General features: G+C 41.7%; 2 protein-coding genes and 1 pseudogene across 3 annotated transcripts in view; all 3 read right to left on the bottom strand.

The window, feature by feature from the left end:
* PTPN9 (protein tyrosine phosphatase non-receptor type 9) overlaps window positions 1-24,593 on the bottom strand; it is a 79,951-nt gene that overhangs the window by 32,785 nt on the left and 22,573 nt on the right. For both annotated transcript variants that reach the window (XM_032623586.1, XM_032623587.1), the window contains 4 exons: window positions 11,674-11,817; window positions 9,282-9,371; window positions 8,465-8,589; window positions 3,444-3,549 (listed from right to left, as the gene is read on the bottom strand). In XM_032623586.1, the coding sequence (XP_032479477.1) occupies window positions 3,444-3,549; window positions 8,465-8,589; window positions 9,282-9,371; window positions 11,674-11,817 (465 nt within the window). The remainder of the gene's footprint in view (window positions 1-3,443; window positions 3,550-8,464; window positions 8,590-9,281; window positions 9,372-11,673; window positions 11,818-24,593) is intronic.
* Window positions 21,914-22,110, bottom strand: LOC116749326 (phosphatidylinositol N-acetylglucosaminyltransferase subunit Y-like). Its single transcript, XM_032623588.1, is given in 2 exon segments — window positions 21,914-21,984; window positions 21,987-22,110. Coding segments are annotated over 2 exon segments (195 nt in total).
* On the bottom strand, window positions 22,205-22,535 carry LOC116749325 (annotated as a pseudogene).

Raw genomic sequence — 24,593 nt, 5'->3', positions numbered from 1 at the left:
TACCATACTCAAAAATCAACTCCAGATGGATTAAGGTCTTAAATGACAAAAACAAAATTTTAAATTCTTAAAAGAAAATAGCTTCTCAAAAAGTTAAACATAGAACTACCACGTGATCCAACAATTCCACTTCTAGGCATATACACAAAAGAACTGAAAGCAAGGAATGAAACAGATGCTGTAACACCAATGTTCATAGCACCATTATTCACAATAGCCAAAAAGTGGAAACAACCCAACTGTTTGACAGATGAATGGATTAACAACACGTGGTATATACATACAATAAAATATTATTCAGCCTTAAAAAGGAATGAAATTCTGATACATGTTACAATATGGATGAATCTTAAAAATATTATGCTAAGTGATCAGACACAAAGGACAAATGCTGCATGATTCCACTTATATGAGGACCTAGAATAGGCAAATTCATAGCGACAGAAAGTAGAATAAAGGTTACCAGGGGCTGTGGGGCAGGGTGGGGATATATTGATTAATGGGCACAGAGTTTCTGTTTGGGATGATGAATAGTTTTGAAAATGGATAGTGGTGATGGGTTGCATTGTGAATGTACTTAATGCTACTGAATTGTACACTTAAAATGGTTAAAATGGTAAGTTTTGTTATGTATATTTTACCACAATAAAAAAAATCACTAAAAACATTAATACACATGGTGGAATCAGTGGTACAGCAGTAAAATAAAATAAAATAGCTAATATATTTTTTCTGACTTTGGAATAGGGAAGGATTTACAATGCAAAACATATTAAGCAGAAAATAAAATACAGACTTATTTAATCATACTAAAACTAAGAACTTACGTTAGTCAAAAGGACTGTATAAAAAGTGAAAAAACAAGCTATAAACTGAGAGTATATAAATGTACATATACACACACACAGAGAAATAGATTAGTACAAAACTACATAAATGGATGATAGGAAAATGGGTAAAAGCCATAAACAGGCATTTTGCAGCAGAAGAAAACATATATGGCCAATAAATATATGAAGGGATACTTAATCTCACTAATAAGAGAGAGGTAAGTTATACCACAAGATACCATTTTATACCCACTCGATTGGGAAAAATTAAAAAGTGTGACATTATCATGTATTGGAGAGGATGTGGAAATTTTACACATGGCAGGTGGGTACAACCACTTAGGAAAACAATTAAACACTATCTTATAAAACTGAATCTTCCCAGACCTTACGACCCAGTAATTCTACTCCTAGATGTATACTCTAGAGCATGCATTTTCTTTTCTTTTCTTTTTTTAATATTTATTTATTTATTTTGGCTGCACCAGGTCTTAGTTTTGGCATGTAGGATCCTTTGTTGCAGCATGTGGGTTCATAGTTGTGGCATGCGGGCTTCTTAGTTGCAGCATGTGCACTCTTAGTTGCGGTATGCATGCGGGATCTAGTTCCCCAACCAGGGATCAAACTCAGGCCCCCAGCAGTGGAAGTGCGGAGTCCTAATCACTGGACTACCAGGGAATTCCCCTAGAGCATGCATTTTCAATAGAGGTGATATCACATCCAAGGGGGTGAAATTAGTTCTGAGGAGAGTGGGGAATGGGAAAAACAACCCAAACATACACACTCTTTTTGTGCATAAAGCATAGATATACGTTCAGTACATCAAGATATATATGTTAATACATTCAGTACATCAAGATATATACATTATATCTGTGGTATTAAAATTTCATTAGAAGAACAACAACTGGGGGTGGGGGGAGTCTAAAAAAGACTCCTTAGTGAGGCAATAATGAAAAAATGGTTGAGAAACACTGCCCTAGAGATATTCTTGCACACATGCACCAGAAGACATGTATAAAAATGTTCATAGCAGCACTGTTCACAATAGCAAAAATCAGAAAATGACCCAAAGAGCCATCAAGAGAAGTAGATAAATAAACTGGTGTATTCATAAATGGATGAGGAATTAAAAGGTATAAATCCTTCACCCATCAATAAAAAGGAATGAATCAAAGCTAAATGCCACAATAGGAATTTTAGTAATACAATCACAAGTGAAGTCCCAGAAAACAACATGCAGTATAATACTCTCTTTATATAATTTCTGTTGTAAAGCTGTAATAGTAAATAAACACTTCTAAACATCTAGTTCCACAGTACTCCCAAGTGAGGTCCCGGAACAAAGACTGCACAGACTCCTACAGGACTTCCCTGGTGGACCAGTGGTTAAGACTCTGCGCTGCCAATGCAGGGGACATGGGTTCAATACGTGGTGGGGGAACTAAGATCCCACATGCCACACAGCTGGGCCAAAAAAAAAAAAAAAAGACTACACAGACTCCTCGATCAATGTTTTTCCAACTGCAGGTTGTCACTCAGTGGGTCCTGAAATCAATTTAGTAGGTTATGACTAACGTTTTTAAAATGTTATAGAACAGAATAATCAAAATGATTGTACAGAGTAAAAGTAAAGCTTGTTTTGTGAAACTTTTTGTTTTATAAATATGTACACACACATACATACATCTGTATGCTCAAATTCTGAAATCTAAACAGCTCTGAAAGCCACTAGTTTCTTTTTTAAGTTTAGTGCAAAAATTCATGGGACAGCAAAATCTGACCTGAAATCCCATAAGCTATTTATAACCTTTGCTCTTCTCCAAAGGTTATGATATGAATAATACATTTCATTGCAGAAATATTTGATATTAAAGTGACATACAGACCATATTATCTTTTAAAGTTCAAAATATTAAATAATATCTCTGGACTTAAGAGTTTGAGGTAAGAGATTAAGAACCTATCTATGTATATAACTTTACATGTATATGTATAGTTAGTGTACATATATTGATATTATTGTACACTAAGTTACAATGTAAAACATATTTCTGACTAGGTTGAGACAAAAAGTCTGCAAGTTACTGGTTAGGTGACATTTTTCATAGACAATGGCCGTACCTAGGCTTCATTAATTCTTATTCTACAAAACTCCCGGAAAGAGGGCTTCCCTGGTGGCACAGTGGTTGAGAGCCCGCCTGCTGATGCAGGGGACGCGGGTTCGTGCCCCGGTCCAGGAAGATCCCACATGCCGCGGAGCGGCTGGGCCCGTGAGCCATGGCCGCTGAGCCTGCGCGTCTGGAGCCTGTGCTCCGCAACGGGAGAGGCCACAACAGTGAGAGGCCCGCGTACAGAAGAAAAAAAAACTCCCAGAAAGAGACATCCCACCTTTATGACTCAGTGTTCCTGTGTATTTTATTTTAATTCCTCCCACTTTACTTTTAAGATTGTTTCTTGTTCTGAGGAAGCAGATATTGGTCATCATTTACAGGTGACCTTTAAACTGAACACAATGTCTGAAGTTTACATCATTCCTAAATCTCATAAAGAATAGAAAAAAATCACCCTAACCATTGAAGGGGGGTTGAAAGGGCCATTTCACAGCCTTACCTTCAGCAAGTTTAGGACTTTCTTGCCAAGATCCAGCTCAAAGTTGGCATAATTAGAACCGCACATGTCATAGATAAACACCAGTCCATTCCTCTGAGTTTCAAAGCTGTAAAGCAACCATTGAATGAAAACATTTATAAGTAATAAGATGGATGAGGCAAATTGAAAACCTGGGTCAAAACAAAGACACAGAGAGTGTGGGACACATCTGGGACTGAAATAATTGCCTTCCTGAACTGGCCTGAACTTTTGTGACTGGCCTTACAAGAAGAATTTATAATAAGAAATATATATTTGGTCTTTGACCCTGTTTCCTGGCAAACTTCCTAAAACTTAGAATTTCCAGGAGCGCGAGGAAGGCATCCATTGCTATATTAATGAGGTGACTTTTAGAATGCCCTTAGATCATCTAAGGATGGGGGCTGGTTGCCAGAGGAACCAACCACGTGACTAGAAAGGGTTGGGAGTTGGGACTTCCAGTCCCATCCCCCCCACACACACACTCAGGAAGGGTTGTGGGGCTGGAGATTGAGCTCAGTCACCAATGGCCAATGATTTAATCAATCATGCCTTGTAATGAATGAAGCCTCCATAAAATGCCAAAGGGATGAGATTTGGAGAATTTCCAAGTTGATGAACACATGCAGGTGCAGGGAGTGCAGCTCTCTCAGAGAGGGAATGGAAGCTCCATGCCCCTTTCCCCATACCTTGCCCTCTATGCACCTCTTCCATCTGGCTGTTCCTGAGTTATACCCTCTTATAATAAACTGGTAACCTATTAAGTATAACATTTGAGTCTGTGAACCGTTCTAGCAAATTAATCGAACCCAAGGAGGGGGCATTGGAACCTCTGATCTATGGTCAGAAGCAGAGGTGACAACCTGGACTTGCCACTGGAGTCTGAAGGGGGCAGGGGACAGTCTTTTAGGACTGAGCCTTTAACCTGTGTGATCTGAGGCTATCTCCAGGTACATAGTGTCAGAGTTGAAATGAACTGCAGAACACCCAGTTTATGGGGGAGAATTGCTTGGTGGTATGGAGGGAATACCCCACATGTTGGAATTGGAATTATACTTATTGATGCATATTTATCCAGATTCATCAAGTACCAAACTCACAGGCTGAGAATGTTCCAGAGCATCTAGGTTATCAAAATTTGAACTGTTTCCTCCTACATCTCTGCATCTGCCTATCCAAATTCTATACCATTCTATGTTCAACTCAAAAGTTTCCTCTTCTATGAAGGTGCCCCTGATAATTGTCACCAAATGTACTACCATCCTTCACCCACTTGAAGCCCCATAAATCTTTTTGTGGATTTTTCTTGTGGCTCTTAATGTACTCCCACCTTGTGTAGCCATCTGAGTCTCTCCTAGAGGGCCCAAACAAAAGTTTACCTCATAACCCTCAACAGTCCCCAGCACAGTCCTTGCAAACAGATACATAATAAATGGTCACAGATTTGTAATTCAGTGGGCTAGAGCCCATCACTAAAAAAATACTTTAGGCCCACAGAAAACTGTAAAGCAAAATTCTAAGCTCAATGATGGTGTATCTGTCTCTTATGACTTTAATGGAGGAAGAGAATAAACCCACAAATAGCCTTTGGAAGGCATGTTAAAAAGTAGATTAAGAGGTGGTGAGCCTATTCCCAGATTGAGGTTAGGAACATGTGAAGATAGAAAAAGTATTACTCAATCCCATCTTCTTAATTCCTAAAGATTTCTCAAAGCTGCACTCTTCCACCAAGCCCGATCCTTACCTGCTCCTGATCTGCACACCTAAATGGTTGTTCAGAATAAATTATTTGATTGGACTACTCACTGATGATAGCAACAGTTTTCACATTTATTTACAATTGAGAAAATTTTTTGACACAAAACACATTCTTGAAATCAGAAGTCTCAATGTTATTTTGTATCCGTATTTTTTTTTGCATCACCTCCTGGAAGCCTCCGTATCTTCATCCTTTCAACAGAATACAAGGCGGAAGCACCTACCCATGAAGCAGCATTTCAAAAATCTCTTAAGTAGGGCTTCCCTGGTGGCGCAGTGGTTAAGAATCCGCCTGCCAATGCAGAGGACAAGGGTTCAAGCCCTGGTCCGGGAAGTTCCCACATGCCGCGGAGTAATGAAGCCTGTGCGCCACAACTACTGAGTCTGCGCTCTAGAGCCCGCGAGCCACAACTACGGATGCCCGCATGCCTAGAGTCTGTGCTCCGCAACAAGAGAAGCCAACGCAATGAGAAGCCCACGTACCGCAACGAAGAGTATCCACCACTCTCTGCAACTAGAGAAAGCCTGCACGCAGCAAGGAAAACCCAATGCAGCCAAAAATAAATTAATTTAAAAAATCTCTGAAGTAGACCCAAGTTTCTCCAGCAGACTTAATTTCAAATGGCCCTTAACATGATAAAGTGAGTGCTAAATCTTGTCTCCTTTTTTCATGACCCCAGCCAGAGAGACTGATTCACCAAGATCAAAGATTCTGTTCAATGAGTGGCACAGTCATTGAGTAGACTATCCAGATCTAGAGACTTCCCTTTTCTCCACAAGCTCAACAGGGGCCAAACTCAAAGAATTACAGGTTTTCCCCTCACAGCTCCAGCCTGCGGCGGGACACTAAAACAAAGAGAAGTCAGTGCCAGGGGAAATAGAATTTAATAAAAAGAAGCTATGGTACATAATGATGCAGGTTCTATATTCATAGACCTGAAATTGCTCATCCTTTGAAGGCACATGAAATAAATACAAATGCAATAGCATTTTCACTTTTCTGGGTACAGAAGATGAGGTTTACAATAATAGCGCTAGTTCCCTACTAAAAATAATTGCTTCCCTACCCTATTGAGTTTGATTCCCGAGCTAGGATGTTACTGGGAACACCAAGATTACCACAGTCCCTGACATTTGTTTCAAAATAATCTAGGGTAAAGGGGTGGGTGAGGGGCTTTCAATGAAACAAGATTGGTTACAGATCACTTTGAAGAAGATGAATGAAAGGCATGTGAAAGTTGATGACACCACTTCCTCTCCACCATGGAGATTTGGGAATTTCCCATTATATAATGTTGAAAAGAAGGTTCCCTGCCCTCCTGGAGCTTACCATCTACCGGTAGATGAAAAAAACATCCATGTAAGACAAATGACATCATAAGGCCATGTATAATTAAATACGAAATCATTGGTATTAATAATAACTGCGATTAAAGTCAGAGTAAAAAGAATTTTATGACAAGTTGGAGTGGTGAGGGAACCAGTCACAGAAGTTGGGCCTTAAAGAAAGGGGAAGATTAAGTGAAGAGGAAGGGTTTCCTCCTCTTCCATTCTGGTTCACGGTAACAAAGGAAAACAAGAATTTCTATTCATTAGTGAGAATATTTCATTCAGAAAAAAAACGGTTCACATTGGGCTTCCCTGGCGGCGCAGTGGTTGAGAGTCCGCCTGCCAATGCAGGGGACGCGGGTTCGTGCCCCGGTCCGGGAAGATCCCACATGCCGCGGAGCGGCTGGGCCCGTGAGCCATGGCCACTGAGCCTGCGCATCCGGAGCCTGTGCTCCGCAACGGGAGAGGCCACAACAGTGAGAGGCCCGCGTACCGCAAAAAAAAAAAAAAAAAAAAAAAAAAGGTTCACATTTACTTACCTAACATGCACCCTCTGAATAATGAGGAGTCACTGAGGGTTTTTAAGAAAGGGATGGACATCACGAGAACAAAGTTTTAATTACATTTACCTGTGTGGTATTCCTATGGGATTCAATATTCACACTAGAAAAAGCAGCTTTGGCCACTGTCATGCCTACACAAGAGCTCCGACTCTCTAAGCTGCTCAAACAGGAAGGCAATGCTAAATTTTCTGGTAAAAGAGCCTTCCATTCATTCCCCTGAGCTAAGGAAACATTTCAAAGGGAACTATACTCTAGAAATTATGCCTGAAGACCAAGCATAAGAAAGAAGAACTGAGAAATTCCACATTTCTGACTGGCTGCTGACCGCTGGCCCTCTCTCCTTAGTAACTTCTCTTTTTCAGAATAATGCTGTGTGTGTGGTTTGGATATATCTCTCACCGAACACCACCAGCAGAAGCTAAGTATATGAAAGTATTAACAGTAACAAGGCAGCAACAAGTGAACTAGACGGAGAGCCCCGCTTCAGACAATCCTTTGGCTATTCCCATCCTCTAAGTCCAGAAGTATGACTGAAGTGCACAGTTGTCTCTCACTATCTCTGGTCTTAGCCCTCGATATATCACATCTAACCCAGAGGACCAGCCAATGACATTGAGAGCAATAACAAACTGTAAATGGCAAGCACCAGGGAAAAAAGAAAGTAAAAGAGGAAGATAACATAGTAGGGTACAAATAGCTCTGACCAAGAGTGAAGAAACCAGGATCTTAGACCAGCTGGATCAATATGTGATGACTGTAAAAGAGCCACAAAACTTCTTGGGGCTTCAGTTTCTCTGTCTATAGAACAGTGATAATACTACTTACCTAAGAGCAGGGAGGGAGACATGACCTGAGTTGCTTCTTTTGGCTTATGCACCTATTTATAAAAATAATTTTGCTTAACTTATACTCTTGGACTCCTCTCTCCTGAATGTTGAGTCTCAAAATCCTCTGCATTATTCCTATTTTACAGACAAAGAAACTGAGGTCCCACAGGGTCTTCAACATCAGGGGAGAATGATCGGAAAGAACCAGCACAGGTCATCTCACCTTCACTCCCTTTCAATAACATCATTCTCAATACACTAAGAATTGCTAGTTAACTAGCTTTCTCAGCTTCTGTTACCCTGAAATACAGCCAAGCAGGTCAAGATGCAGAATACCCAACATCTACATAGTACCTGGAAACATGCCAAGCCCTAAAGACATGGAATGTTTTCCATTCATAGCACTGCCCAGGGCACATCCTAGGAGCATAGTGAATGCACTGCTGAGTTTAATCAAATCAAACATCAAACAGTGCCACTTTCCCATCTGGATGTAGAACACCCAAAAGACAATTTCCATGCTCACCTATCCACAGCTCTGTCTAGCAAGTAAAACAGAGCCTGAAGTACCACGTGTTGGACTGACTTGTGGGGATGATGTAATCTGGCAGTGAAGAGGGCAATGGAGGCTCCTGTTGGGTCCCGAACATTCTAGAGCAAACAAAACAAAAAATATTTAGAAATCAAATAGAAAATCACAGAAATCACGAAGCCCTCTTATCCTGCACAAAGGTTTGTTATGAAGAGAACAGATGCTGATAATACTTCTCTGACTTGCATCAATTGCTCCAGAAAAGGAAGAAAGCTTTTTATCATCCCATGTCTGATTCTCAGCATCCCCTGGATTCCTTCCCACTGTGGTAGGAAAAAACCACATTCTCTTAACTCTTCAATTACAGAGAAATTAAACAATGGTCTACACTGGCTGCCTAGCTAATTTTCCCAGGCAGGATAGCAAAGAAATAAGCAACAGGAGAAATCCATAGAATATAACAATGGTTTCTATACTCTGCCTTAAAAGTACTGCTGGATACTTACTGGAAAGGCTGTGGTCTCTAAGTGGAGAGAGCTTGCATTAAATAAGGAAGGATGGGCCTCTGACACATTTTATACCCATCCCAAAGGCCTTAACTAACCTTAATGGACCTGTGAAGAAACTTTTCTAAATGTACTGTACAACTGATTTTCAATTATTACTAGAATAATTTTATGCCAAACTTCACATCTGCTCTCCACTGTTGAGACTCTCTGATTCAGGATAAGATATCTAGGAACAAAGTCCAAAGAGAACAGCTACACAAGAAAATAACAAGACACTACAAGAGGGGTTCATTAATACTCACTAAGATGGTGAATTTTCCACTAAGGATCTCAGAACGGAGAGGTTCCTCATGAGGTTTCAGCTTCACAATGCCCTCCTTCCTTCGTGTTTCCTGAAAATAAAAAAAGCAAGATGAATTAATATAAAAATACTGTACACCCATGACAGCTTTATGTAACCACCAAATCTCAGAGATAAGGGATTTTGGAAATCAGCTTCCTGAATCATGAATTCCTTTGTAACCCCCCTCTAGGCCAACTGAGTGTTGTCAGAATTCTTGTCCAATGCCAGCTTATCAGCCCCTTCGGGCTTAGGTTTTTTCTTTGAATCAGTGAGAATCCTAACCCTGAAGACCAACCACTATATATCAATCATTACAGTGCAAGGTCAAAGTTCTTAAACATGCAGCAGCACTGATATTAAAATATGCACCCCAAACTGTCTGGAAACAGATATCCTAACACATCCTCCAGGCTTAGGCCTCTCCTGTCTTAAATAGGAGCCATCCCTCCCCTCAATATACTCTCCAACAACAGCTACCATGACCTCATTTTAATTCATCTTCACAGCCAGATTCTTTAAACTCATCCTCAGTTCCCTCACACTCATTCCACTGCACTCTCGTTTCCTCCCAAACTAACTATACCATCCAGAGCTCCTGCTCAATCCAATGGGCATTTTCAGTCCTTCTTCTACATGACAAGGGTGACTACTCACATTCTCTTTTTCCTGAGACATCCTCTATTTTTGACTTAAAAAAAAAAATACTCTCTTGGTTTTTCTATTTCTTCAGCTACTCCTTCTAAGTCTCTTGTGGGCTTTTTTTCATTCATTTGTTCACTCATTTCACTCACTGACTCATTCATTCATTCTGTCAGTATTTGTTGAGCAACTATTATGTGCCAGGCACTCAGCTAAGTGCTAAGGACACTCTGGTGAATATAACAAACTAGGTCTTTGTTTATATTCTTCCCCAATTCATCCCTAAAATCAAATTCAAATGCCTTCAGAGGCAAGGCAGCAAGTGAAGACAGTATGAGTGCTGGAATCACAGGAGAGTGCATGCCTTACATAAAGCATTCAAACTTAACTTTAAAAAACAACACTGGACCAAAGAAAGCAAAAAGTCTGAAATGAGGTTCTGCCCTACACATCTCCCTATTCCTCACACTCTCCCAGGATGACCTCACCCATTCTCATGGCTCCAATATTCACCTCCAATATTCTACTTTGGTCACTCTGAAATCACTACTTTCAGTCCAGCCTTCTTTTCCCAACCCTAGACTCACATCCCAACTGCTTAGAGGACATGTCTATTTGGATATCCCATTGGCACTTCAACCTTAACACGGCCAAACTGAACTCATGACCTACTCTCTCCACGTACCTGTACCCATTCAGTGTCTCTTAATTAGTGAATGCCACCACTATTTACCACCCTGCCACCCAAGCCAGAGACCTGGAATTCACTTCCCTTTCCTCACACTAGTTTAATAAGCAACTCTGTCCTATCAATTTTACTTCTAGAATCTGACCACTTTTTCTCTATCTCCCTGACACTACATTTAATGACACCACAATCATCTCTCTCCTAGTAAGTACAACAGCCTTATAATTGGTCTGTCTCCAGTATAGCCCTTCTGGTCCATCCTCTAAATCACAGTGAAAATAATCTTTCAGAAAGCAAATCTGATCAAATCTGATCAAGGCATTCTGTTGTTTATACCTTCAATGAATTTCTCTGCCCTTAAGAAAGAGCAGATACTCTCTGATCTGGCCTTGTTTACCTGCTGCTCAATCTCTTGCCATGCCCCCTTCTCGCACTCAGCATTTCTGATCAGCTCAATTTGTCTCTTGCCACTAGGCATCTGAACTTGCTGTTCTCTCTGCCATACTCCGCTACTGTCTGATTCCTACTCATTCTTCTACTCTTAATTTAGAAGTCATTTCCTTCAGGAAAGCTTCCTTGACCCTCTTAATTAAATGTGCTTTCCACAGAACCCAGTACTGTCGTATCATAACATTTCTATAATTGTTTATTTACTCTCTTTCTAAATAGTAATCTCTGCACTGGGAACATAGTAGATATACAATAAATATCTGTTGAATAAATGAATGAATATTGAACAACATGACCCACAAAATGGGTGTAAGTGAGCTTTAGTTTTAAACTCTTAAATTAATCCTAGTGCCTCTTATCTCAGTCTCCTTTTTTTTTTTTTTTAAATTTATTTAGGGAGCTTCTAAGTATGTTCAGAAGGATTTTCGCACTCCAAGGTAGGGCTCTTAGATACCAATCCACTTTTTTTTTAATGGGAGTGGGGAGAACCACTGTTTGTGTAGACTGTGGCAGAAACAACAGCAACATAGAGAACCCAGGTGCCACATGGCAGGTCCATCCCTGAGGTACATACTCTGTAGGAGTGAAACAACTCTATGGCACGGAGCACATCAAACTTCCGGGCCATGAGGAACTTGACGGCCACATTCCAAGAGAGCGGGGAAACGTTGTACTGAACTGTCCACTTGTTAATCTCTTCAAGAAACTGCTTGGTGGCCTGTTTGACAAAGAAAGTAAAGATAGCTATTAGAGAATATATTTACAGAAACAAAAAAATAAGCAAGAAAAAAAATAAACTTTCCCCAAGCAAGTTTGAACCCAAAGTTTACTAGAGGGAACAGGGAAAACAAAAGTTGAAAACAGATCTGAAACCAGAAATTGTTAAATTTCATACAACTCAATGAGGCCAGAAGCCAGAGCCAGGTCCAGAGAGCAGGGCTTAGCACAGGAATGTATGAAGAAATAATGAGGGGAAGACCAAGGCTCCCAAATATATGCAAATTACTGGCCCCAAAGCAAAAAACAAAAACAAAAAAAAAAAACCCAGCAGTTTGTTTTTTTTTTTTAAGGCTAAAAAAAAAAAGTGGATGGGCCCTCTGAAGAGTTATTGCCTAACGCACAGTGTAGTATAGCAGTCTCAGCTGCTGTTTTGGTCCCGTAAGCCAGTCACACAAAGTAAAACAATCAGAAAATGGTTTTAGTTCTGAAATTAGCAATACTGTTGAGAGCAGCAAAATGATTAGAAGAATTTAACAAATGTAAAGGCCAACTGCTCTTTGCACTGACTGACCCCACAGGACCTCTTTGTGCTTCATATGGCAGCCCCCAAAACTGGACACCAGTGCCCAGAGGGTCATTAACAGCTCCTCTGGATAGTGGTTTGGGAGAGGGGTGTGAGGGTAGAGAACCTACTACTGGGGGAGGAGTGGGAATTTTCATTTTTACTGTTTAATCCCAAGCTGACAAGATGCCTATTTCCATAATTATTCCTATCTCTTGATTAATCCATGCTCTTTTATCCTCTCTCACCCTATTTCTCCTTACATTTTAACCAGTCTCCGCTCTAGCCAAACCACCCTTCTGTTTCTTCATTTTAGAATAGGATTTTTTTGCATGCATTTTCTAAATTGCTAAACGTTTTCTGCACGGCTATTTCTTCCCTTCCAATCAGAAACGTTTCTCACTTACTGGTCCAAAATGTGATCAACTTGATGAGAATTCTGAAATTTAATTGATCAACCAACCAACCCCTCAGTTAAGATGTATTTATTAAACTATTGTGGGGACTTCCCTGGTGGTCCAGTCAGTAAGACTCTGCGTTCCCAATGCAGAGGGCCTGGGTTCGATCCCTGGTCAGAGAACTAGATCCCACGTGTATGCCACAACTAAGAGTCCACATGCCGCAATGAAGATCCCGCCTGTCGCAATGAAGATCCGGCGCAGCCAAAATAAATAAATATTTTTTTAAAGATAAACTATTGTGTATTTAACTATTTGTTAATATCTGTGCTACATATAAGGAATACAAAATGAGGTTTGTTTCAAGAGGTGTAAGATCAACCTACTATGTGACCGTGGTCTCTAATTTTTCTTTACTTTTTAAAAATATTTGTTTATTTATTTATTTTGGCTGCACTGGGTCTTAGTTGCAGTACACGGGATCTTTTTTCGTTGCGGTATGTGGGATCTTTTTTTAGTTGTGGCATGTGGGATCTTTTTTTAGTTGTGGCATGGGGGCTTCTCAGTTGCAGCACACGAACTCTCAGTTGTGGCATGCAAACTCTTAGTTGCGGCATGCATGCGGGATCTAGTTCCCCGACCAGGGATTGAACCCAGGCCCCCTGTATTGGGAGCAGGGAGTCTTACCCACTGAACCACCAGGGAAGTCCCAGTCTCTAATTTTTCAATTCAAAAACAGGAGAGAGGACTTCCCTGGTGGTCCACTGGTTAAGACTCCACGCTTCCACTGCAGGGGGCATGGGTTTGATCCCTGGTCTGGGAAGTTCCACATGCCACATGGTGTGGCAAAAAAAAAAAAAAAAAAAAAACAGGGGAGAAAGGGTAACAGGAATGACCTACTTCAGAGTCTTAGCAACAAGTCCTACCTTGCAAATACAATCCAAATTGCTACATATGTGTTTAAATAACTAGCAAACTAGAATCCCAGGAGAGTCAGCAATACCTCATATAACAGAGCACCTGATTCATTCCCCCAATTTCTAGGAAAGGATAAAGGCACTTTACAAACCAGGGTAAAATCTAAGAGGCTTGGGGCTGCACCTGAGCTTTAGAACCCTCCAACTGAGGCAACATACCTCACATCAACTGGAAAAGGAGAGAACCAGCAAAACTAATCAGGCAAAGTGCATAAAGAGAGCCAAGAAATAAAGGCTATGAAGAAAAGCTTTCAGACGATCACTTTGGCCCAGAACCAGTTACAGTCAGACCAGAGAAATGAGTCCCAGAGAAGACAACAGGACAAACTTAGAATGCTCCACCAGAAAACAGTTGGAGTTGCCTCTGTGGGGTGAGTGGCCAGCATCAGAATGAGGAAAGACGGAAGGGAAAAGAAGCCGGCACAGAAAGATCCCAGAAACAAAAGTGCGGCAAGTCCGGAAGGTCCTAGGAGATTTTGTAAAGGCTATTTGTTTAATTAACATATCATCTTCTTAAGCCAGCTCTCTCCTGGGCATCTCTGAAGCTGCCTGTAGAGTAAAACACCAGAATAACAGAATATCTTTTCCCTCTTTTTCTAATAAAAACAATCAAAAGACAAAACAATATGCAGGTGGGAGGGGGAAATATAGTTAAATGACCAGGAGGTGATATGAAATCCAACTATTAAGATGATTTTTCATTTCTCATAAATAAGCCACACCCCAACAAGAGACACACAGGTTTCACACACTTCCTTCCAGGTACATATTGGCTTCCTTCTCATTAAACTCAGTTCCTTCAAGGTTCTTAATGTCCTGTAGCTCCCAAGAGCTGCTGCCTTCAGCTGACCTCTGTCCCCCGCTGGTCAGGATGTTGTTCTTGGCTTTAAGCATGGGAACAAGTCCTCCAGATTTGGCAGGACTAGGCCTTGCATGAAGAGAGTCCAGTGTACTATAAACAGTGATGTGATATTTACGGATACAAATACACTCATACATCGCCTGCTATGTTCAGCCTCATTCTCTCTCTCCTGCATGCCCATTCCTCTGGTCAAAGAGATGAACCTCTTAGACAAGCTAGAAAGATGGTCTCATCTTCCACAGCCTCTCTCTAAACAGTTCATCAGGTCCCTCCCTCCGTCTGCACAAGGGTTTGGCACAGCCACAAAGTACAGACCAATTTGTGGTTCTGTTTGTTACCAGAAAAACAAGCCCCAGATATTTTAATGAGCGATACACTCTTCAGAAGGGATCACTGAAATTCCTGAAATTAATCTTCAGTGTATTTCCTGGTGAAAGAAAGAATGAGCCAAATGGTTAAGTCACAGCTTACAAAATACTTCAGATCAAGGTGAATGATTTGAAGCTATCTAGGCTTATGAATAATCACAAGTTGTTCACACCTGGCAACAAAGGCGTGGTCACAGTTCAAACAGCTTTGGTCTTCCTTTGGGAAAAGGTCTGAACTGATGTACAGAAAAACTAACATTATCACTTACAACCCTCCTCAACCAGCTTGTTAGGTATGGGTAAGATTTGTTACAGCATAGTCAAAGCTTACCGTAATTACATACTTCTCCCACAATCATGTTTAAATTGATAAAAACAAGTTTCTTGACTAAGAAACCAGAGAACCACTATAAAATGGCTGAGAAATCTGTCAGTTAAGTGATTATACCCTGGACACTATCTACTGGTGTTGTATGGTATAGGAGAGAATAAAACCAACAACATAGTCTTCATGCTATATTAAGCTCCCAAGAGCAGCTATAATTTTCAGATGAACTCTAGGCAAGGGGCTAGCAACCCAAAAGGTCCAGAAGAATGGGCTGGCACCCTTGGTTCCACAGTTAGTACCTAAAATCCTGTATTCCAAGACAATGTGGGCAAGAGTGAAACCTACCCTTGAAATAAAGTCCTGGGATGTCAGCCATCTAACCACCAAGAAACAAGTCTAGCAGTGTAGTGGGTTTGGGAGTCAGAAAGAACCCACCCTCTCACTCACTCCTGTATGATCTGGGCAAGTCACTTAACCTCTCTGAGCCTCTATTTCTTCATGAAAAGATAAGGCTTGAACAAGACAACAGATAAGAAGCATTCACCACACTACCTGGCACTTGGTAGGCAGTCTCTGAATGGATGTTCATTCTTTCTTCTTTTTTTTTTTTTTTAAATTTATTTTATTTATTTATTTTTGGCTGCATTGGGTCTTCGTTGCTGTTCGCGGGCTTTCTCTAGTTGCAGTGAGAGGTGGCTACTCTTTGTTGAGCTGCGTGGGCTTCTCATTGCAGTGGCTTCTCTTGTTGCCGAGCACAGGCTCTAGGCGCACAGGTTTCAGTAGTTGTGGCTCGCGGGCTCTAGAGCACAGGCTCAGTAGTTGTGGCGCACAGGCTTTGTTGCTCCACAGCATGTGGGATCTTCCTGGGCCAGGGCTCGAACCCATGTCCCCTGAATTGGCAGATGGATTCTTAACCACTGCGCCACCAGGGAAGCCCATTCTCTTTTTTTCTTAACTCCAGTCATTTCACACTAAAACTTCTTTCAACAGAGAGCTCCTCAAAATCAAGTGACCTTTGTTGTTTCTCTTTAGCCTGTAGCAATTCAATCTCTCTAATCCATTTTATCCAAAAGCATAAATTTAAATTAGAAACTTCCAATATGTGTTAAACTGTAATACAAAAGTCTCTAAAGGATCAACTTATCCTCATTCAGGGCTCTGTGGCAACATAGGAAAAGCTAGGTCCAGAAGTATTTATACCCCATAGCACAGGGAGATCAGCTTGGTGCTTTGTGACCACCTGGAGGGGTGGGATAGGCAGGGTGGGAGGGAGGGAGATGCAAGAGGGAAGAGATATGGGAACATATGTATATGTATAACTGATTCACTTTGTTATAAAGCAGAAACTAACACACCATTGTAAAGCAATTATACTCCAATAAAGATGTAAAAACAAAACAAAACAAAAAAAGAAGTATTTATACCCTTGCTCCCAACTCTCAATGCTTTTGTCCCTACACTGGCAGCTCTGGAGATTAACACTGCCATCCTGAGCACTAATCCTTTTTAACAGCAGCAAACTGACTTGAGAGTATTTCTCATCATAATACAGGAACAATTTTGCTCAGGACAAACACCATGCAAAAAAATGCAGTCAGTCACCCTGCACTGAATACCTAAATAAGGAAAGTGATTCAATATAAGACTCAGTGTCTGCCTTTTAACAAATGTGAGGTTACCTCTGTATTTCAGCAAATATGCCATTTCCCCATTAATTTCAGTGACAGATGCATTAATAAATTACCTTCCTCTTATGCCTGTTTTCCCACCTTTCCTTCATTGTGAATTTTCTTGTAATGTCTAGTAATCCCTTTAGTCCACATCAATCTGCCAGGAAACAGAATCTGAGCTAAAATACACTAGCTTGCTATAATGCAGCAAGGTGAAGTTTGCTGAATTTTCAACCTAAAAACTATGCTCTTGGGACTTCCCTGGTGGTTACAGTGGTTAAGAATCTGCCTGCCAATGCAGGGGACACAGGTTCGATCCCTGGTCCAGGAGAATCTCCCATGCTGCAGAGCAACTAAGCCCGTGTGCCACAACTACTGAGCCTGCGCTCTGGAGCCTGCGAGCCACAACTACAGAGCCTGCATGTGCCGCAACTACTGAAGCCCGTGTGCCTAGAGCCCATGCTCTGCAACAAAAGAAGCCACCACGATGAGAAGCCCACGCACTGCAATGAAGAGTAGCCCCCGCTCCCCACAACGAGAGAAAGCCTGTGTGCAGCAATGAAGACCCAACACAGCCAAAAATAAAATTATTTTTTAATTAATTAATTAATTTTAAAAAGAGCCAGGGGCTTTCTTGGTGGTGCAGTGGTTAAGAATCCACCTGCCAATGGAGGGGACATGGGTTCAAGCCCTGGTCTGGGAAGATCCCACATGCCACAGAGCAACTAAGCCCGTGCGCCACAACTACTGAGCCTGCATGCCTAGAGCCCATGCTCCTCAACAAGAGAAGCCACCACAATGAGAAGCCTGCACACCGCAACAAAGAGTAGCCCCCGATCGCCGCAACTGGAGAAAGCCCATACACAGCAACAAAGATCCAGCGCAGCCAAAAATAAAATAAATAAAATTAAAAAAAAAAAGAGCCAGTGCTGGGACTTTCCTGGTGGTCCAGTGGTAAAGAATCCGCCTTCCAATGCAGGGGACACGGGTTCGATCCCTGGTTAGGGAACTAAGATCCCACACACCAGGGGGACAACTAAAGCCCACATATCACAACTACTGAACTCGCGTGCCTCAACTAGAGCCCACGTGCTGCAAATTATAGAGCCCTCGTGCTCTGGAAACTGTGGGCCACAACTAGAGAAAAGAAAACCTACAGGCCACAACTAGAGAGAAGCCCACGCACCACAACAAAGAGCCCAAGCACCACAACAAAAAATGGCACGCGGGTGCCTCAAAGAAGATCCCGCGTGCCACAACTAAGACCCGATGCAGCCTAAAATAAATAATAAATAAATAAAAGAGCCAGTGCTTGCTTTCTTTTTCTTTTATTATTATTTTATTGCCTTATATCTGAGGTTTACAACAGTGCTTGGCACTCAGCAAAAATACTTGAATGAATAATTAATAACAAGTAAAGGATGGATAAGCAATTCTTCAAAGAAACTCAACTGGCCAATAAAGTTACAGAAAATATTCAACCTCATTAGTAATCATGGAAATGTAACCAAAACCAGCCAAGGTTCCCTCCCACCCCGCTCAATGCTACTACCTAGTGTTGGTGAGGGTTCAGCAAAGGCACTCAAGCAGTCACTTAAAGACTATAAAAAACAGCATAGGATCTTTGACCCCGCAGTGCCACTCCCAGAAAAATAACCTAGATCTGTGAACATTTTCATCAATAAGGATAATTAACAAAACAGTACAAATCACCTCAAAATATAAATTGGTGAAACAATGGTAGTACACAGAATGTAACATTAAGATGAAAAAATGCTCATTAAACATTAACACAGATCATTAACAAATACGTAACAACAGAATCTCATTTTCATTTCTTAAAGTCTGAATACATAAAAATATGAAAATGTTTGCAGTAGTTATTACCACCAAGTGTTAAGATGAACACTCTGAAATCTTGGTGTTTTCCTGTATTTCCCCAGTTTTTCCTTACAATAAACATGCGTTACTTTTGTAGTCAGAAAAAAGGGGAGGGGAAGGTTTGGGAGTAAATTTGACAAATCAATTTTGAAGTACTGAGTCCCTAGCAAAGTATTCTCCCCCAAGACTGCCACCCTTAAACCTTAGTAACTCTGCTACTAATTCAAATCACTATAACAGTGGTGCTGTTTGGGCACCCAAACTTTAAATGAAGCTAGAGGTGCAGCAATATTAAATTCAGCACTTCTAACTGCTGGAGTAACCACTCTGCTTGATCCCAGCTCTACAACTTACTAGCTCTGTGCTGTTTCCTTATCTGTTAAAAGTGATGAGTACCCTGCTCATAGGAACGCTGAAGTTTAAATGAATTAATGTTTCATTAATAATAGAACCCAACATATGTAAGCCTTACATGTAAGAGCCAGTGCTTTCTTTTTTTTTTAAATTAATTAATTATTTTTGGCCGCATTGGGTCTTCGTTGCTGCGCGTGGGCTTTCTCTAGTTGCGGCGAGCAGGGGATACTCTTCGTTGAGGTGCACAGGCTTCTCATTGTGGTGGCTTCTCTTGTTGCAGAACACAGGCTCTAGGTGTGTGGGCTTCAGTAGTTGTGGCTTGCAGGCTCTAGAGCGCAGCCTCAGTAGTCATGGCGCATGGGCTCTAGGCGTGTGGGCTTCAGTAGTTGTGGCTTGCAGGCTCTAGAGCGCAGGCTCAGTAGTCATGGCACACGGACTTAGTTGCTCTTCGATGTGTGGGATCTTTCCAGACCAGGGCTCGAACTCATGTCCCCTGCATTGGCAGGTGGATTCTTAACCACTGCGCCACCAGGGAAGTCCCCAGTGCTTTCTTAAATAGGGTTTTACTGCATCTTGGAAGGAAAAAGTTTTAAGAAAAACTTTCTGATTTTATTTCATAACTTCTGTTATGAAATAATGTAAGAAAATCTGTAAAAAAAAAAAAAAAAAAAGGAAGCTGTCAGCCAGCGGGTGCCTCTAGGACTGAACGGCTGAGGGTGGGCTGCCGTCAGTCTCTGCAGGCTGGGCCAGGCCTCCTGAGAGTCTAAGGTGATCCACTGTGTATAAGCATTGGTGGTCCTGCACAGGTCACCATGCAGAACGCCATGAGTTAGAAGCTGGGGGACGGAGGGCTTAGAGATGCTTGAGGGACATCCTTAACCTACGTGAAATGTTGGAGGTTGAGGTGAAAAATATGGCTTTGATATCTTCATGGAAGACTGCATTATTTCAGGACTTCCCTGGTGGTCCAGTGATTAAGAATCCGCCTTCCCATGCAGGGGATGTGGGTTCGATCCCTGGTCGGCGAACTAAGATCCCACATGCCTTGGGGCAACTAAGCCCACGCACTGCAAGTACTGAGCCCACGCACCACAACTAGAGAGAAGCCCATGTGTCACAACGAAACATCCTGCATGCTGCAATGAAGATCCCACATGCTGCAACTAAGACCCGACGCAGCCAAATAAATAAATAAATGTTTTTTAAAAAAAGACTGCATGATTTCAATCCTGAATCTGGTTCAGTTCCCTTATTGACTTATTACTATATTTTAAAATGTTTGTTTAATTTAAAAAAAAAAGGAAAAGGTCAACCAAAATCCCATCACCCTACAGCTGTTTTCATGTTTTAATCATTTAAAAGTGGACTTCCCTGGTGGCGCAGTGGTTAAGAATCCGCCTGCCAGTGCAGGGAACACAGGTTCGAGCCCTGGTCTGGGAAGATCCCACATGCCGCAGAGCAACTAAGCCAACGCGCCACAACTACTAAGCCTGCGCTCTAGAGCCCACGAGCCACAACTACTGAAGCCGGCACACCTAGAGCCCGTGCTCCGCAACAAGAGAAGCCACTGCAATGAGAAGCCCATGCATCGCAATGCAGAGTAGCTCCCGCTTGCCGCAACTACAGAAAGCCCGTGCACAGCAACGAAGACCCAACACAGCCAAAAATAAATAAATTAATTAATTAAAAAATAATAATAATAATTTAAAAGTTAAAGTCAACAGAAAAATACTAATAGATATATACTTTTCTAAGTTTATGTCCCCACAATCACCCCACACACACACACACACACACGCATCTTGGGGGAAGGGAAGAAGAAAGAGGGACTATTCAAGTAGACATTGTTTTAGTGCAGAGACTTGTTTCCTCTCTGGCAACCTTCCATGACTAGTAGCAGTAGTATCCCCCTTCAAGGCAAGAGCACAGCAGAGCTCTTTCAGGCATCCACTCACGTAGTCAGTCAAGCATTCACAAGTATTTGCTGAGGGCCTACTCTATGCTAAGCAGTACAGTAGCTGTTGAGAAGACATAATTTAGAGAGAGAAAGACCCATTCTAAGCAGGTTACAGTCATTTAAACATGCAGACATGTATAAATGGATCAGCATCATATAATTTGATAAGTTCTAAGACAGATCTATGAACAGAGTACTATGGGATTCAAACTCTCTAAGAGAATTAAAAACAAATCTTTTTTTTTTTGGCAAATACATGAAATTTCCATTTTATTACAGTTTTATACCACATTAGTTCAAATGCATTTCTCTACAACTACTCCAACAGAGCTCCTCTAGAATTACTTCAGTCATCCTTAACATGTGACTTTACCAGACTTTGAATGTAAAATAAACATATAAAATTTCAAATTTGTAACTTTTAATTATGAATGGGATAAGAAATAAAGTCATCAGATGATGTCTGGGGCTATTAACTTCCAACAAGACACTTTGTTGAAATGTTTCTTCTGATACCCCAGGTATAAATGAGAACCTTCAAAAACCAAGGGAAGACCAAAGTACAGTAAAGAAGCCTCTGCAGCTTAAGCCTCCTATAGTCCTAAACCTCTGATAGAAGCTAGGCAAAGCATCTTTCTTGCAAATTAAGTGGGTTTCCAGTATTTCCATGTAGTTGAGCTTTCAGAGACAGACACCCAAGCACATCATTAGGCTATACCATCTTGGCTCTGGTTGTATTAATTATGCCTGAAGAGTTTAATACCCATCCAAAGGTGGAAGAACACATAAACGGGTATGGTAATCGGCAAAAGCACAGGCTGGCTGTGTTAGTGCAGCCCTGTGGGAAGTTTTTTTCCACAGAGGAGGAGTATAACAGTCCTGCTAAAGAGACCAATGGAATAAGGACAGTCAGCATAGGAAGAGACAGAAACATTCTTTTCCTCCACTTATTACCCGTCACTGACTTTTTAAAAGGTGGATGGTATTTAGAAAATTTAGTTGTGTGTGTTGTTACTTTTAAGTATGATCTAATGCTGCTCCATTTCTTCTTGCTTCTTATTTTGATGTGTCATCCTGGCTGCCTGTGGTATCGTATTAGGAATCCCATCAATAATTGGATAGGCTATTCCTAACTTCGTTAATCAAGTCATTTGTCGATGCTTCATATCTGAGCAGCTTCTTGGCGAACGGGCACACCAGGATCTCCAGCAGCGCTGGGTCGAAGGCGCAGGGAGGTTTCCTCGTCCTCTCGCTCTTGTCTGTGGACAACATGTGCAGATACCTCTGGGCGATCGCGGACGGCTGTGTACGTGTCCCCCACAGCGCTGAGGCGAGCCGGCCGCACACTCCGCTCAGCATGTTCTGGCCAACAACAAATCTTTTTAAAAGAGTGCCTTGAAGGATGAATAGAAATTTGCCAGGAAGAGACAAGAATTCTCTTTAGAGAAAACAAAATGTGTAAAGGCAGAGTCATGAAAGCACAGGGATTACTGGGGGATACAGTGTAGCCAGTGTGTCCAGTGTATATGACAGAGAATGGTGGGATATGAGCTGACATGGAGGCTGAGCCACACAGGAAAGGCCCATGATCCTATACACATGAAGGACTCAACAGAGACTTTTTTTCTGGCTGTGTTGGGTCTTCGTTTCTGCACGCAGGCTTTCTCTAGTTGCACCGAGCAGGGGCTACTCGTCGTTGCGGTACAGGGTCTTCTCATTGCGGTGGCATCCCTTTGTTGCGGAGCACAGGCTCTAGGCACGTAGGCTTCAGTAGTGCAGCGCGTGGGCTCAGTAGTTGTGGCACACGGGCTTAGATGCTCCGCGGCATGTGGGATCTTCCCGGACCAGGGCTCAAACCCATGTCCCCTGCACTGGCAGGCAGATTCTTAACCACTGCACCACCAGGGAAGTCCCTTAACAGAGATTTTTAAGAGAAGGTATGAAATACATTTAGTCTTCCTCTCCCAGCTAAAAATGACTCTGCCAGCAGTGGGGAAGCCAGACTAGAAGGAAAAAAATCTAGCAGCAGGGAGGGAAGTTCCTAGCACTGTGCCTGGCATTAATAAATATCTCTAATAATATCTAATAAATATGTATGAATGAATAATGAACAACAGAACTCTAAAGAACATTAACATTTAGAGGGCAGAGGAGGAAAAACCAAGGAACTTTTAAGATTCACTTTTAGAAGTACTAGTGACCACTGAGCATCAAAGAAATGTGAATGAAAAAACAAGAGTTGTCAAATATCCCCTACACACACACAAAAAAAATACCTACAGGCTCAGATGGTTTTTATGCCATATTCTATTAAACCTTCATGGCCCAGATAACTCTGATGTTGTAGAAAGAGTAGTTTAACAGAGGACAAATACATCATAACCAAAGAGGGCTTATCCTAGGAATGAAAAGACAGTTTAACCTAGGGACATCTACCAACACAATTTTCTATATTACCAGATACTAAAGAAGAAAACGTATATAACCGTCTCAACAGATGCTGAAAATGCACTGAGTAAAATTCAACACCCATTATGATTTTGTTTAAAAATGAGCAAACTAGGGACCTTCCCTGATGGCGCAGTGATTAAGAATCAGCCTGCCAGTGCAGGGGACACAGGTTCAATCCCTAGTCCGGGAAGATCCCACTTACTGTGGAACAACTGGGCCCATGTGCCACAACTACTGAGCCTGTGCTCTAGAGCCTACAAACCACAACTACTGAGCCCACGTGCCACAACTACTGAAGCCCATGCGCCTAGAGCCTGTGCTCCACAAAAAGAGAAGCCGCCGCAATGAGAAGCCCTCAAGGAAGAGTTGCCTCCACAGGCTACAACCAGAGAATAGCCCGTGCGCAGCAAGGAAAACCCAACGCAGCCAAAAATAAAAAAGAATAAATAATAATTTTTAAAAGAATGCTGAGTCCAGATAACCATGAAGGAAGGCTTAACACCATCCTCCTGATGAAACCACATGGGACTGGTTCTGACTCTTCCATCTATTACATCAAGCATTGTGCAAGAACCAAAAAGAATGAAAGCTAACTGCTATTAAAGGATTAACATCACAATGGGAACTGAATAGCAGGAAACCCAAAATAGGACTGACCAAGTGAAGCTTCCCATAAGAGTCCAAAGCTTCAAGCAACTGAAGGGCCGGAAGCTAATTCAGCCATTAAACATGAAAAGCTCCTCAGTGTTAATAACTTCCTACCAGGGGAAGTGAAGTCCTAGGGTTTATCAGCACTCCACCAGCCAAGTGTGAAGACCCCAGACCAGGAATAGCTGTTCTCCAATACCTGGGGAGCAAAAAATGTTCTATTCTTTTCAAAGTGCTATTTCTATCTCCCTTGGCTCATGGTTCCCTTCATAAGTAGAGAGCATTGATCACATATTACAGTAAAGGCAATTCAATCCA

The sequence above is a fragment of the Phocoena sinus genome, chromosome 2 (genome assembly GCF_008692025.1).
Source record: "Phocoena sinus isolate mPhoSin1 chromosome 2, mPhoSin1.pri, whole genome shotgun sequence".
Classification (NCBI taxonomy): domain Eukaryota; kingdom Metazoa; phylum Chordata; class Mammalia; order Artiodactyla; family Phocoenidae; genus Phocoena; species Phocoena sinus.
Note: the sequence above shows the minus strand (reverse complement) of the source record. Positions and strands in the feature narration are given on the sequence as shown.